Below are 14,363 nucleotides of genomic sequence, written 5' to 3' on the forward strand. Positions count from 1 at the left end.
GCTACGCCACCTCTCTCTGTGCCCCTGGCACTTGAGCTCAGCACTGTTTGGGACTTGCCTCCACTTGCCACTAAGATAAGTACCTTGACAGAGATAGGTTTGCTCACTGGTATGTTCTTGGTGCCCAAAATGATGTGTGTCCTACAGAAGAGGCTCCTGTGTTGTTCTATTTTGTTTAGAATGAGTCAAAATGGCCAAGATCTGAAAAATCACCTGTTATGTCCATTTCCCTCCTGAGTGTCCAGTGGCTTGGATCCTAGTCTAGCCTTAGTCATATACTTGCTGAGTGATCTCAAGTATGTCAAAGACAGCAAGATGCCCCACCCCTGTGGGAGCCCCTCATTGGTCCTGCTGCAGAGGTGGGGGAGTAGGCTGAGGCTGCTGATTTACAGCATCACTCATCTTCCCCAAGAACTCCTAGTATGCCTGCTAAGATGGGGGAGGGAGGGCCTTGTGTCTCTACAAGCCTGAGGCTAATGAGTTGGGAGGGAGGGGGAGCACGATGCAGACAGAAGGCCCCATCAGTGGATCCCGAGTGCAGGGGACTTCAGAGGTGAGGCATCAGTGCCTGATAGAGGAAGCAGGTCTGCAGAAAAGCAATGGCGCCCCCCAGCCCAAGGGGAGAACACGAAGCCTCTACCATTTTGTCAGTTTGATTCATTGAGGCCTTGGCATCACAGTTAGTAACCACTTACTTAGTTCCCAGAGGCACAAAACACTTCTAAAGCTAAGATGAAGGCAGAGCTGCTGGGGTGGAGGTGGGAGGGTTCTCCCCTCCCTGACCTCTGCCTTCCTTCTTCCTGGGAGCAAATGACTGAAGTCTTTGTAAAGGTGGTTCCACCCTGATGCATGTTTGCAGGTGATCATGAATTCATATAATGAATGTTTGAGCACCTGCTAAGCACAGGCGCAGAGTAAGGTGCAGGGACCAGAGCGCTGAACAAGACAGAATACAGTCTGCTTTTGAAGTCATGCTGGGAAAGAAAAGCAGAGAAGGGACAAGGTTCCTGGGAGGAAGGGCTGTGCATGCTCAGGTCATGGGGATACATGAAGAGGAGACACGCAGGGAGAAGGATCCGGGAAAGCTGGGAGCAGGGAGGTTTAGAACCAAATCTCCCATTAAATGGAATTCACTGACAGGTGTGAATTAGCCTCCCAGCTGCTACTTTCTTCAAAGACCTATTACACAAAAAGCAATCACCTAGAATGCAGAGAGCACAGGCTGTGATGCGGATAAATAGACAGGTACCTGGAGGGAGGAAGAGGATGTGAGGGTACTCAGGAGACTCTGGACTCCTGGTGGCTTCAGTGCTTTCTCGAGAAAGGCTAAGAGGCTACTGTTTTTTTTCTTTTCAATTTTTATTTATTTATTTGGCTGAACCATTTATTTGGCTGGTTTTAGTTGCAGCACATGGAATCTTCGATCTACGTTGCAGCATGCAAACCCTTAGTTGTAGCATGTGGGGTCTAGTTCCCTGGCCAGGATTCGAACCTGGGTTCCCTACAGTGGGAGCAGAGTGTTAGTCACTGGACAATGAGGGAAGTCCCTAAGAGGCCACTTAAAAGACAAAGGCTTGGGTCCTGGCCTCCCCCATACTTTGAGTCCCAAGGGAAAATGAATGGCTATAGTCATCAGGAAAGAGCCTTGAAAGTTAAAGGACCAAGCTGCCCATCTAGTAAGATAAGAAACAGCCTGACAGGTGCTTCCTTCCTAAATTCATTCAGTCAACAACCTTGGCTTCTTTCTATATGCTTTGCACCCGGGTGGATGCTGCTACTGTAAATACATTGCCTCCAATAGCACCCAGTCCCAAACTCATGACGGCTCCCCAGATGGCACTAGAGGTAAAGAATCTGCCCGCAATGCAGGAGATACAAGAGACGAGGGTTTGATCCATGGGTTGGGAAGATTCCCTGGAGGAGGGCATGGCAACCCACTGCAGTATTCTTGCCTGGAGAATCCCATGGACCGAGGAACCTGGCAGGCAAGAGTCTGAATGAATGAATGAGTGACTGAGCGGTGATGGGATAAAAAGCTCTAAGTGATGATGGATATACCTGTGAAGACAGTGGCCAGTTCTTGGATGATGGAGAAAGTCAAGGTGAAGAAAGAACAGAGGGGTAGACAGGAATCAAAGCGTGAAAAGACACATATGTCCAGCTAAGGAGTTTGTTTTTGTCCTGAATGCAGTAAGGAGCATTGGGAGGTGGGGAGGGATTCATGATCAAATGAATTGTTGAGAAAGAGCTCTTGAGCAATAGCATGAAGGAGGAAGCTGGAGAAAGGCAAAACTGGAGGAGGGGAAATCAATTCACTCAAAGTCCAAGAACAAGCTTGTGAAGATCTGAATCGAGGCAGAAGCGGTAGGGATGGAGAGAAGGGACAAATTTAAGAGATGTTAAAGAGGTACAGCGTTCCCAATGACAATAACCTAGTGCCTGCAAACATGAAAGAGAAGGGGAGCATGAGAAAGGGAGAAGTGGAGAATGAGCTCCAAATCCTAGCCTGAATGATGGGTGGATGATGGTGACATTCACAACTAGGCAACCAAGGGAGGGGATTAGATTGGGGTGGAACGATAAGAAGTACAAGTTTAGGAGTGATATAGTCAAGGATATCTTCCATTATTCCAGCTTCGTAATAATGGCTTAAGAAATTGGAAAGTTTTGGTGTTCTCAGTACTCCTGGGGTCATAACATTAAAAGTTGTCAGTCATGAACAACCTCAGTGGAGGGCTTGTGCATTTGAGTTTATGCAGTCTCCTTCACCAGTGGCTCAGATGGTAAAGAATCTGCCTGCAGTGTGGGAGACCCTGGGTTAAGAAGATCCCCTGGAGAAGGGCATGGCAACCCACTCCAGTATTCTTGCCTGGAGAATTCCATGAACAGAAGAGCCTGGTGAGCTACAGTCCATGGGGTTGCAAAGAGTCAGACACCACTGAGGAACTAACACTACTACTACTATTGACGTAGCCTACTGCTGAGCCCCAGTAGGGAGGAATGGAATTATAAGTGCTGATCTTGAATGCCAAGTACCTGGACCTTAGTCCCAGTCTGTCTTTTGAGCAAGACACTTAACTCCTAGGCACTTCAGTTTCTCCTTCCATCAGATGGGTATGTGACTAAAACCCACTCTCTCCACACCAAGTGTGCTGGTGAGGACCAGAAGAGGTGCAGGAAAGTGCCTTACAAGTTTTGTAGAGCTGTGCCAAAGGAAGCAGTTAATGTTATGATCCTCAATGATAAACTAATGTTTAATAAATGACTTCTGATTTGGGTGATAGGAGGTTGTTGGTCTCCTCTCCCAGGAAGTTAGCGGCCGGGCCTGAGCATGAAGCAGAGATCAAAGGTTGAGTCTTGGGTGAAAGCAACAGAGGAGCAAGGGACTGCTTGAAACACCACTGTGTGAATATGAACCAGTTCTGGAGCAAAGGGTCTGCAGAGAAGGACAGTCAAAGCCCAACTGGGTCTGGGTAGTGGAATCCAAAGAGACTGCAGAGGCTGTAGAGGCGTCACCAGGGTGACACTTTTAAAAGTTGCCTGTGACCTTGGCAGGAAGGGAGATGTTGAATTCTCAGGCCTCTGTGCAAGATCAGAGAGATTTTCCTCCATGACAAATCTGTAGGGAAGACAGAAGGCTCCCTCCCCACCCTATCTTCCTCATTGCCTGTTAATGATGCCTGAAAGTGCCCGCAAAATGCCTTCCTTGAGCTAATGTATTGTTATAGTAACAATACTAATAATTTCAAAGAGTTCTTGTCATATTTCCCATCTACATAGCGCTTTCCTATATATCGCTGTTATCTCTTTTAAGTCTCACAGCCAACCCTGTGAAGTGTGATTTTCCCTATTTTGTAACAGAGTCCTGTCTAATGAAAAGAGACTAAAATAGATTGAAAAATTAAAAAGCAGAGATTGATTTTTGGAATTTGGGACTCCAGTGAAGAAAATCTAGGACAAAATACCAGCAGACAGTGTATAATTTAACATGTTGTGACTCCACATCCATACCCACTCCGTCCAGCACAGTTATTGTCCTCATCATTTAATGAAACCATAGAACCAGTTTCTGGTTTCACTAAATTTCACTGTGCTAGAGATATAGCAATGAGCGAGACCACCCACAGGCCAGCAAGAAAGCTTTTGTGGCTCAGATGATGGTGACCAGGGATGACCAAGGCTCCTAAACCAGTCCTGGCTGAAGTCAGCCAAGTTCATGAAGCTGATTTTAACTGCCTACTTCTCTATACATGTTAGCCATTCATGTCTTCAGTCACAATGCTTTTCTTTCTTTTTTAAAAAACTTTTTATTTTGTAATGGAGTATAGCCGATTAACAATGTTGTGATAGTTTCAGGTGAATAGAGATGGGACTCAGCCATATGTATACACGTATCCATTCTCCCCCAAACTCCCCTCCCATCCTGGCTGCCACATAACATTGAGCACAGTTCCCTGTGCTATACAGTGGGTCCTTACTGGTTATCCAATTACGCTGTGTCTCTTTCTAATTTCTCCCCACCTGAAACCTGGTGTTGTCTCGTATTCCTTCCTGGGATTCTTTGTGCTGAACAGACATGGCGTGGGGCAAACCTCAGCTCTCCCATGTTCTCAAGATCAGTTTTAGTTGCTCAGTCTGGAGCCCACATCAATCCCCAGGCCCCTATGTAATTAAAATGCTTCTCAGGCAGAGATTTAGTTGATGTTGGATAATCTCGTTACTCTCTTGGACGACCAGTGTTCATTTTGTAGCTGCAAATCTTAGACCAGAAGTCATTGCTCTTAAAGCCGAGTTGTATATTCTGAAATGAATTTTAATTCAATTTTGCCAGCTCTTTTACAGCACAGTCAGCGTGAACTCATAGTACCCTTGACCCTCGATGCCCTGCTCACAGGGATGAATAAGGGGTACAAACATATAAACCACTGGATCTGAGTCTGTTTACAGCTGTGTGACCTTGGAAAACCACTCATTCCTCTGGGTCTCTGCTCCTTCAGCTATAAATTGACACTGATAACTCCCCTGTGGTAGGGCTGCTATAAGAATGAATTGAGATCCCGCACATGCAGTGCTTAGTTCTGCCAGGCACACAGTTGGTGGTCAATAAATTGTCACAGTTATTATTATTATAATTATTGCTTTGTTAGGATTATTTATGGTTGGAAGGTCTAGAACTGCAACTCAAGCCTTCTGTCTCCACACAAATAGCCACACCAAACAATTAACACCTTATGGTGACTAACCTGGCAAAACTTTTCTTATTTGACAAGTAGCTAAGGATAGCTTCTTGCAGGGTGAGGAGGGGAGGGAAGAAGGGAGGAGAAACCCCCAGGCCAGATAGTTCACTTTGTCTGGACCTAAGTGGAGTGTGGGGACCAGGAGAAGGAAGGAGAAGGGACAGCGTGGAGGATGGACTGCATTAGCCATGGATTATCCCTGCAAGGTGGATGCTCTGATCTGCATTTTACAGGTGAGCAGGACAAAATCCAGCGAGGCTACTCACCTGCCCAAGATCACCCAACCAGTATGTGGCAAAACAGGATTCGAACACAGACTATCTTATTTCAAAACCTCTTTTTTATTATATCCTGCTGTCCCCTGATTGGATCGCCACACGGCACAACTCCAGGGGGCGCCATTCACGTTGCCATCTACGTGAATGGCAGCTGGGACTTGTGCTGTGTCGTGGCTGAGTCTCCCAAGATCCAAGGGGTGATTTACTTAATAGACAATGGAGAGATGAGGAAGGCCTGAACCTGGCGGGATTGGAAAGGAAGGGATAGAGATACAGGACACATTTAGGAGACAGATGTGAAAGGATTGACTAGATATAGAATTGAAAGAAGAGGGGGTGGAGGCTGCCTTTGAAGTGTCTAGCTTGAATGGTCCTGGCAATGGTCAGGCCCTTGGGGGCTCAGAAATTGCGAGAAGAAACCAAGGAGAAGGGGCTGCTAGGCAGAGAGTATGAAATGCCCTTCCCCCACTTCCCCATTTCACCTGCGTCAAGGCCCAGGCAGTGAAGGGTTAGGAGATGGACTTGACCCCAGGACATGGTCTGGACCTGTGTTTTGATTTCCTATTTTTCTCCTTAAAGTCAAGTACAGAGGCTGAGTCCAGATCATGAAAAACCCCTGTGCTTTTAACGTCTAGTCGGCTGACCTTATCCCTTACCCCTCCACCCCGCTGCCCACACTCAGCTTGCCTTAGGTCCTGGCCTGGTGGATGAGCAGGCTGTAGGGCCATGGAGTGGTCCTTGCAACTGACTGGAGTGGATGGCCATGGGCAAACCAGGACACTGGAAGTGTCACAGCTGCTGGACAAAGGGGGCCATTCAGCTGATCTGCAGCACCCATGTGGCTCTCCATCCTTTATGCGTGAGGCCTTCCTTCCAGGCCTGTTCTAAACACCCTTCAATTTCAGGTAACATGCTCCAGTATTCACTTGCGGTCATGACCTGACCTTCAATTGCAGCTATTCAGTCCCCTGAAAATCACTCTATACAGAAGGATACTTATACACACATGATCCCACATGCTCACACATACACAAATGTGTGCACGTCTATAACTTTTTAAATGAGAAAGACCAGTGATAAGAAAACAAGCTGTCAGGAATTTGCTTTTCAAAATATAATAATGTAACTTGCAGAGGACAATCGAGGGATGGTCCCCATTCTGCTCGTGTTCTTACACCTTCTGTAGGAATAAGACTGAGCAGAGTCAGGTATCATGAGGACCCCAGGGCTTTGAAGCATCTTCCATCCACAGCCTCAAGCAACATTTACCAAATGGCTTCCAGGTATTAAGCAATATGCTGGGTGCAATGGAGGTTCAGAAATGAGGCAGGGAACTTTTCTGGCAGTCCAGCGGTTAAGACCCTTCACTCCCAATGAAGAGGGCACAGGTTTGATCTTTGATCAGGGAACTAAGACCCTGCAACCCTTGGGTGAAGCCCCCAATTTTTTTTTTAATGGGGGACTTCCCTGGTGGTGCAGTGGATAAGAATCTGTCTGCCAATGCAGGGGGCATGGGTTCCATCCCTGTTTGGGGAAGATCCCACATGCTGCAGAGCAACTAAGCCTGTGTGCCACAACTATTGAGCCCAAATTCTTGAGCCCTAGCCTGCAAGCAGTAACTGCTAAGCCCGAGTGCCACAAATTACTGAAGCCCACACACCCCAGAGCCTGTGCTCCCCAACAAGAGAGGCTATTGCAATGAGAAGCCTGCACATTGCAACTAGAGAGTAGCCCCCACTCGCCACAACTAGAGACAAGTCCGACAGCCGTGAAGACTCAGCACAGCCAAAAGTAAATAAATAATAAATGGGTCAGGGGCACCCCGCTCTTAGGAACACACAGGCCTTGGGAGGAAGAGGCCACGGACATGAAAATATATTGGCACTGCAAGTGCTGTCACAAAGCCACGTGCTCCTGGAGTAATTGAGGACTTGGTCCTGGCCTCTGTGCCCCCACTCAGCTTTACCAGGTGGCCATGGGCTCTGTACTTCACCCTGGTTTCCCTGGTCTCATGACGATGGTGGAATCCACTCGCATTGAGAGCAGAGACTTTAGGATTTCCTTCCCCAGGACATTTATAAGAAGAGAATCAAGGTCCTCATGAGAAGCTGATCTACCCCAGGGCTCCTAACACTTTGTCATTTCAGTTAAGGTTACAGTCAGCCAGGGAACACACCTGGGGAGCACAGAACACCTGGGTGAGTCCAGGGTGCCTTCTTGGCTAGAGCTCCTGGTGGAAAGCAGGAGCCAGAGGGCCTATGCTTCCCTCTCATCCTGAAACTGGCTGATTTTATTTAATACCCTCTTGGCCAAATGCACCTATCACTTGATTTGGGGGTTATGATACATGTTTCCCTAAATGCATTTAGAACTGTTGTTGTTCAGTTGTCGCTAAGTCATTGTCCGACTCTTCGCGACCTCACGGACTATAGCATGCCAGGCTTCCCTGTCCTTTACTATCAAATGCTCAAACTCATGTCCATTGAATCAGTGATGCCATCCAACCATCTCATCCTCTGTCACCCCTTTCTCCTCCTGTCCTTAATCTTTCCCAGCACCAGGATCTTTTCCAGTGTGTCAGCTCTTCGTATCAGGTGGCCAAAGTATTGGAGCTTCAGCATCAGTCCTTCCGATGAATAGTCAGGGTTAATTCCCTTTAGGATTGACTGGTTTAATCTCTTTGCTGTCCAAGGGACTCTTGAGTCTTCTCCAGCACCACAGTTCGAAAGCATCAGTTCTTCAGCACTCAGCCTTATTGATGGCCCAACTCTCACATCTGTACATGACCATATAGCATGTTTAAAACATCGTTTCCCATTGGACAATCTATAGGACACTCCTGTGAGACATCCATAGGTTTTGTGGGGAAAGTATTCCGTGGTTAGAGTTTAGAAAGTCCCAGGTTAAACAAAATTAAGCTGCTTTGCGGTAGGACATCTTTAACCCTTTAATGTGCTAGTGTACATTGTAAATCTTGAAAATGTGGTTAGAATACACCATGTTTGCTCCCCTTATTTGAACATGGAACCTTGTTTTCTTGAAACTTCTGTTAACGCTTCGCAGAAAAGCTAGTCTCCTGAGAAATACACTTTGGGAAATACTAGAAGTTAGAAGATTTTCTTTGTGTGCAAACTGGCAGTGGGCAGCTGTTTCCCATTTTCACTTGGATACCAAGCTTCAGCAGCAGCAGAAGAATGTAAGTTTAGATAGCAAGAAGCATTTCCTAACAGTGAAGATGCTTGGAGAATAGAAGCCTGAAGTGTCCTGGGAAATTACAATAAAAGAACACTCCACCCCTTTCTTGTCCTTTCACAAGCTCTCCCACGAGGCGTTATAAATAGGATGGATTATCAAGGAAGCTCCTGGATCTTTTTATCTAAGGGGGCCTTTGAAAATAGGATATAATTGGAGGATGAGAAGGTAGTTATTAAAAGGCAGGAAGACAGGTTGTCTGGCTTTGGGATGGACTGTCTCTAAGTGTCTGTAATTAATTCATTCATTCTTACTTAGCTTGGGTCATGTATTTCAAGGAAACACCTTCTGAACTCAGGTATTCAAGACAAGTGGAACTAAAGAAGTAGGAAGCTAGAAACTGCCCACAGTCTTGTGGTAGCATGTTCTCAGCTGTCACATGCTGAACATGTCTTATGTGCCAGAGATGATACGCCTGGTGTGTGCCTATTACTTGTTCCTTGAACAACCTCTGAGGTTGCTGTCATTGTTGTTGCCACTTTAAATGAGGATCTGAAGCCCAGATCATACCTGGCAGTATAGTATAGCACCTGGACTTGAACCCAAAGCACTTACCATGTGCCCCCCCTACTGCCACTGTGAGTCTAGACATCAAGGTGTCAAAGTGAAAGTTGCTCAATCATGGCCAACTCTTTACGACCCCATGGACTATATAGTCCATGGAATTCTCCAGACCAGAATACTGGAGTGGGTAGTCTTTCCCTTCTCCAGGGGATCTTCCCAACCCAGGGATTGAACCCAGGTCTCCCACATTGCAGGCATATTCTTTACCAGCTGAGCCACAGGGGAAGTCCAGGTATACTGGAGTGGGTAGACTATCCCTTCTCCATGGGATCTTCCTGACCCAGGAATCAAAACAGGGTCTCCTGCATTGCAGGTGGATTCTTTACCAGCTGAGCTAACAGGGATTCCTTGAAATGGGCCTTCTTCCACCCTGCTGTGCATGTGAGGATGGGGCCGGGGGGTTGGTGGTGACAAGCTGCCCACATTGACACAGAAGCCGAGGGAGAGGGGACATCTCCAGCTCCCCCCACACCAATCACAGCCAGGGAGGCCCCTCGGTCACCTGACAGCAGCCTGGCTCTGCACCCCGCCACCCCCTCCTTGCCAGATGTTCTCTCCTCGTTAGCCATCTGCCCCCTCGTGTCTGCTGCTAGCCCACAGCGCATGGGCAGCTGCCCTGTTAGAGATGGGAGACATATCAGCTTATGAATCAATACATTCTCTGACACGTCCGGGTTCCCCTGACGGGGATGTGGCAGGATCCAAAAGACACTTAATCCTCATCCCACTCCATGCTGTCAGCCTTTGGTGGCTCCAAAGGCATCTTTGTGACTTTAGTCTGCAAGCTGCAGCTAATGAGGCTGGACTCCGGGTAGAGTGCAAGCCCGTGGCCCGAGGGCTTGGCCATGGATGTGAGGGAGTGAGTTTGCCGGGGACGTGACAGGGCCTGGAGGAACCAAGTCTTAAGACAAGGAGGCCGCCTGAAGGAGAGCCGTGTTTCTGCTCGGCTACAGAGCAAGCCCATGCCACCTGCCATCTGTCATGTCAGATGGAGTAGCTGCTGGGTTAGTCCTGGGGTCTAACGACCATGCGCCCAGAGGGTGCAGAGCTGTGTGCGAGGCATGTGGAATGAATATGTGATGAATGTGAATTCAATGCACAAGGATGACCTGACCTGCATGTGAAGGCATTATTTCAGGAGCGGGGACTGGCGAGCCGAATAGCCCACACTCTCTTGCCTGGTTTCCCTGTAGAGGACCAGGGGGACTTTCGGGGCCCAGGGCTCTGACCTCAGCCCTGCCTGAGATAGGGGTACTTCTCCCTATGACACTAACTGGCCTGCATGAGACTCATGCCTGCAGCTTTTAGCTGAGTGCAACCATGGCTCCAGCCAGGTGACTGACTGAGGACCACACATCCTGGGAGAATTCCCTTGAGTGTCTAAATGCCACTGCCCCACATGGGGTTTCCCTAACTGCCTCATCTCGGGGAGCAACCCCCACCCTGACCCCCATAGATATCTGACAGTGCCTGTGTGCTAAGTTGCTTCAGTTGTGTCCGACTCTGTAACCTCATGGACTGTAGCCCACCAGGTGCCTCTGTTCTTGGAATTCTCCAAACGAGAATACTGAAGTGGGTTGCCATACCCTTCACCAGGGATCTTTCTGACCGAGGGATCAAAATTGTGTCTCCCTGTGGCTCCTGCATTGCAGGCAAATTCTTTATTGTTGAGCCACCAGGGAAGCCCTACCTGACAGTATATGTGTTTATTTGTTTGCTTACAGTCTGTTTTGTCCCCTAACCTTCAAGTTCCTGGACATCAGGAAATGTGTCTCTTGTTCATACATATTCCGTGTCTAGAACATCCTCTGTGCCCATGTCTGGCATGTAATTAGCATTTCAATATTTGTGAAAGGAATAAAAAATAATAATAATAAAATGAAGGCTCAGCCCTACCTACAGATGTTCAGGTGGAGATTCTTAGAAATACAACTTGATCTTGTCACTCCTTGGCTGACTGAGCCTTCAGGTCCCGTCACTATTAGAATAAAGTGCAAGCTCCCCGACCCAGGAACCAAGCCCTGTGCTCTGGCCCCTGCTGACATCTCCAGCTCCATCTCTCATGGTCACCCCACCCTCATGTATCCTGGTTCTGACCCAGTGACTCTCAAACTTTGACTTGCATATGACCTTGGACCCTGCTAAAAATACCGGGTCCTGGGCCTCAGCTTCTGATATATGGATTCGGTTGGTGTTAGGTGGGATGCAGGCATCATCACTTTTTTTAAAAAAGATACCCAGGTGGGTCTGACGGCAGGTGTTCTGTGGACACACTTTGAAGAGTGATGTTCCTGTGAAAGTATACCGCAGGCGCCCACACGCTGTCTCACCTCCAGGTCTTTGTATCCATGGTGACTTCTGTCTGGAACAGCCTTGGTCCACTCACATTTACCACCCAGAAAATGCCTGAGCATCCTTCAAGACAGCTCATGGGTCACACCTTATGCACACACCATCCTGCCTCCACCAGCTCATTCGTGTTTTTCTTTTTTTCTCCAGCCAGAGCATTGTACACATGCCTTTCTTAGAGATCATTCTGCTTATTTCTCTTTTCTCCCTGCCTGCACCCCTACACTGTGAGCTATTTGAGGAAGAACTCTCTCATCCCTGGACCCTGACACCCAGCAGAGCCCTGGCAGTGGTGTCCATTTGGCTAGGATGCACTCCCCAGCTGTGCCTCCCGCAGAGCCCACTGCCCTTCCTAACCCTGCTCTGCTCTGCCTGCTGCGTCTTTCAGGAGTTCTCACTCCAGAGGATGGACAGCCTCGTGGACGATCGTGTCAACATTCTGGGCTTTTCCATTTTCAACCAGTCCCACGCTTTCTTCCAAGAGTTTGCGCAGAGCCTCAACCAGTCCTGGCAGGAGAACTGTGACCACGTGCCCTTCACGGGGCCCGCAGTAAGTGCCCACCAGGCCCCTCCCTGGTGCCCCTTTGCTGCCACGTGCACCTCCTCTGTGAGCCAGCCCCTCTCTCCCAAAAACAACCCATCCTGGACTCCAGCCTTCTCCAGGCCCAGCTCAAAACTAGATCATACAAGTGCTGTAAAGTGCTTACAAGGGATACTTTGGGGGAGAAGTCAGCAGGGAGGGAGTGTGTGGAGGCCCCAGACTGTCATTTAGTGGTGTCTGTGGCCAGACTCCAGATGATGCTGTTGCTAAGACCCACTGAGTTTAGGATCCAACAATCTTACATTGGAAGGGCTTTAGCTGATCTGATCCTTCAGCTCTCAGATAGACTGAAGCCCAGGCATGGAGATGAGGGAAGAGGATGTGGGGATCTTGTTCAAGGGCAAACACCAAGCCTTTTGCAAGTGAAACTAGATTCTGATACTCCTGGTCCTGTGCCAGGAGGACCACTGTGGACCACTGCCCCCAGTGCAGCTCGTCCAGAGAGGCTTCCTTTGTGCCTTTGCCTGCATTTTTCCTCCCTGTACTTCATTCCCCTGTGTGTGTGTGATGGAGGCAGAGATTTCCCTGGCTGTTCTCCACCGGGTCCAATGTCCTTACTCTGTGGGGCATGTCAGGGATGTCTGCTCGTTTTCATTTATTACAAGTCACGTTCTCTGGAGGTGGGCTTGCATGGCTTTCTAGATCTGTCCTAGCCGGGTTAGATTTAAGCCTCCCAAAGCCCCACGAGGCTGTTCATGTGATGCTCACATAACTTTCCAAAGGTCAGAATTCTTGCAAAGCTCAGGGAGCTTTGATCAGGGAACCAGCTGAGAGAAGGAGGCATGAGAACTTGAGATAGAAGGTTCTCAGGGTTACCAAGAGCATTCTAGCAGGGTGTTTTAGACCTGAAAGAGGGAGGGTACCATAGGAAGGATTTGTTGGGGTGAAACACCTGGAGGAAGGGAGTCCTCACCCCCAGTTGCTTAAGGGACAGTGACGAGTCCTCAGGCATAGGGTCGTGGGTGGGACTGGGCTCACCCCTCCTGGGAGGAGTGCAGCCCTGTGCCCCCGGTCTTGTCTGTGGGTCTTGCGCTCATCACTCCAGTGTTGTAATGAGGTGCTGACACACTTCAGAGGCTCATAGCACAGTATCAGGAAGTGAGGTGAAGTGAAATGAAAGTCATGTCCGACTCTTTGCAGCCCCATGGACTGTAGCCCACCAGGCTCCTGTGTCCTTGGGATTTTCCAGGCAAGAATACTAGAGTGAGTTGCCATTCCCTTCTCCAGGGGATCTTCCCAACCCAGGAATCGAAACAGGATCTCCTGCACTGCAGGCGAATTCTATACCAACTGAGTTAAGAGGAGGCAAAATCTGCTACCTCCTCTCCAACCTGAACCAGTCCACATTTGGCATCTGGCCTAGTGACATTAAAGGTCCTGGTGCCACATTGCCAGTGTCCCTCTGAGAGTTTCAACCCTTCCATTCATGTGCACATTGAGCACAGACAGGCAGATGGGAGGTCCTAGGTACCTGGCTCACGAGCACCCTACACCCAGACCAGGTGGTGCCACTCACAGGGCTGTGGGACTGGCTTTGGCTGTGCTCACATGTGCTGACAAGAGCACTGGCTTTGGAGGCACAGGGCCTGGATTCAAATCCTGGCTCTGCTGTTTTCTTGCTGTGTGATCTTAGATCGCTATGTAACCCTCCTGGGCCTCAGATTCTTTTTCTGTAATTTGGGGGAATTAGGTTTGACCATCTTAGAGGATTATTGTGAAGATAAAATGGGATATGATTCCATCCTCAATTTTACGGTGTAATGCATAATGTACAGTTATGCATTGAATTAATTTATTTAATATTCCATCTGCTGGATACTTGAAGAACCACTCCCTGGTGGCTCAGATGGTAAAGCATCTGCCTGCAATGCAGGAGACCCGGGTTCAGTCCCTGGGTTGGGAAGATCCCCTGGAGAAGGGAATGATTACCCACTCCAGTATTCTTGCCTAGAGAATTCCACGGACAGAGAAGCCTGGTGGGCTACAATCTGTGGGGGTCGCAAAGAGTAGGACACGATTGAGCGACTAACACTTCACCACTTCTTCCACTACATGCATTGAATGAACTTATTTAACATTTTA

General features: G+C 48.4%; 1 protein-coding gene across 6 annotated transcripts in view; it reads left to right on the top strand.

The window, feature by feature from the left end:
- Positions 1 to 14,363, top strand: part of GRIK4 (glutamate ionotropic receptor kainate type subunit 4) — a 492,838-nt gene that overhangs the window by 360,275 nt on the left and 118,200 nt on the right. For 5 of the 6 annotated variants that reach the window (XM_081541612.1, XM_081541610.1, XM_081541616.1 and 2 more), the window contains one exon: positions 12,069 to 12,230. The exons of the other annotated variant lie outside the window; for it this stretch is intronic. In XM_081541612.1, coding sequence (XP_081397738.1) covers positions 12,069 to 12,230 — 162 coding nt within the window. The remainder of the gene's footprint in view (positions 1 to 12,068; positions 12,231 to 14,363) is intronic. 6 annotated transcript variants of the gene reach the window in all.

Source organism: Giraffa tippelskirchi, chromosome 11 (genome assembly GCF_054371585.1).
Source record: "Giraffa tippelskirchi isolate mGirTip1 chromosome 11, T2T-mGirTip1v1.2.pri, whole genome shotgun sequence".
Lineage (NCBI taxonomy): Eukaryota > Metazoa > Chordata > Mammalia > Artiodactyla > Giraffidae > Giraffa > Giraffa tippelskirchi.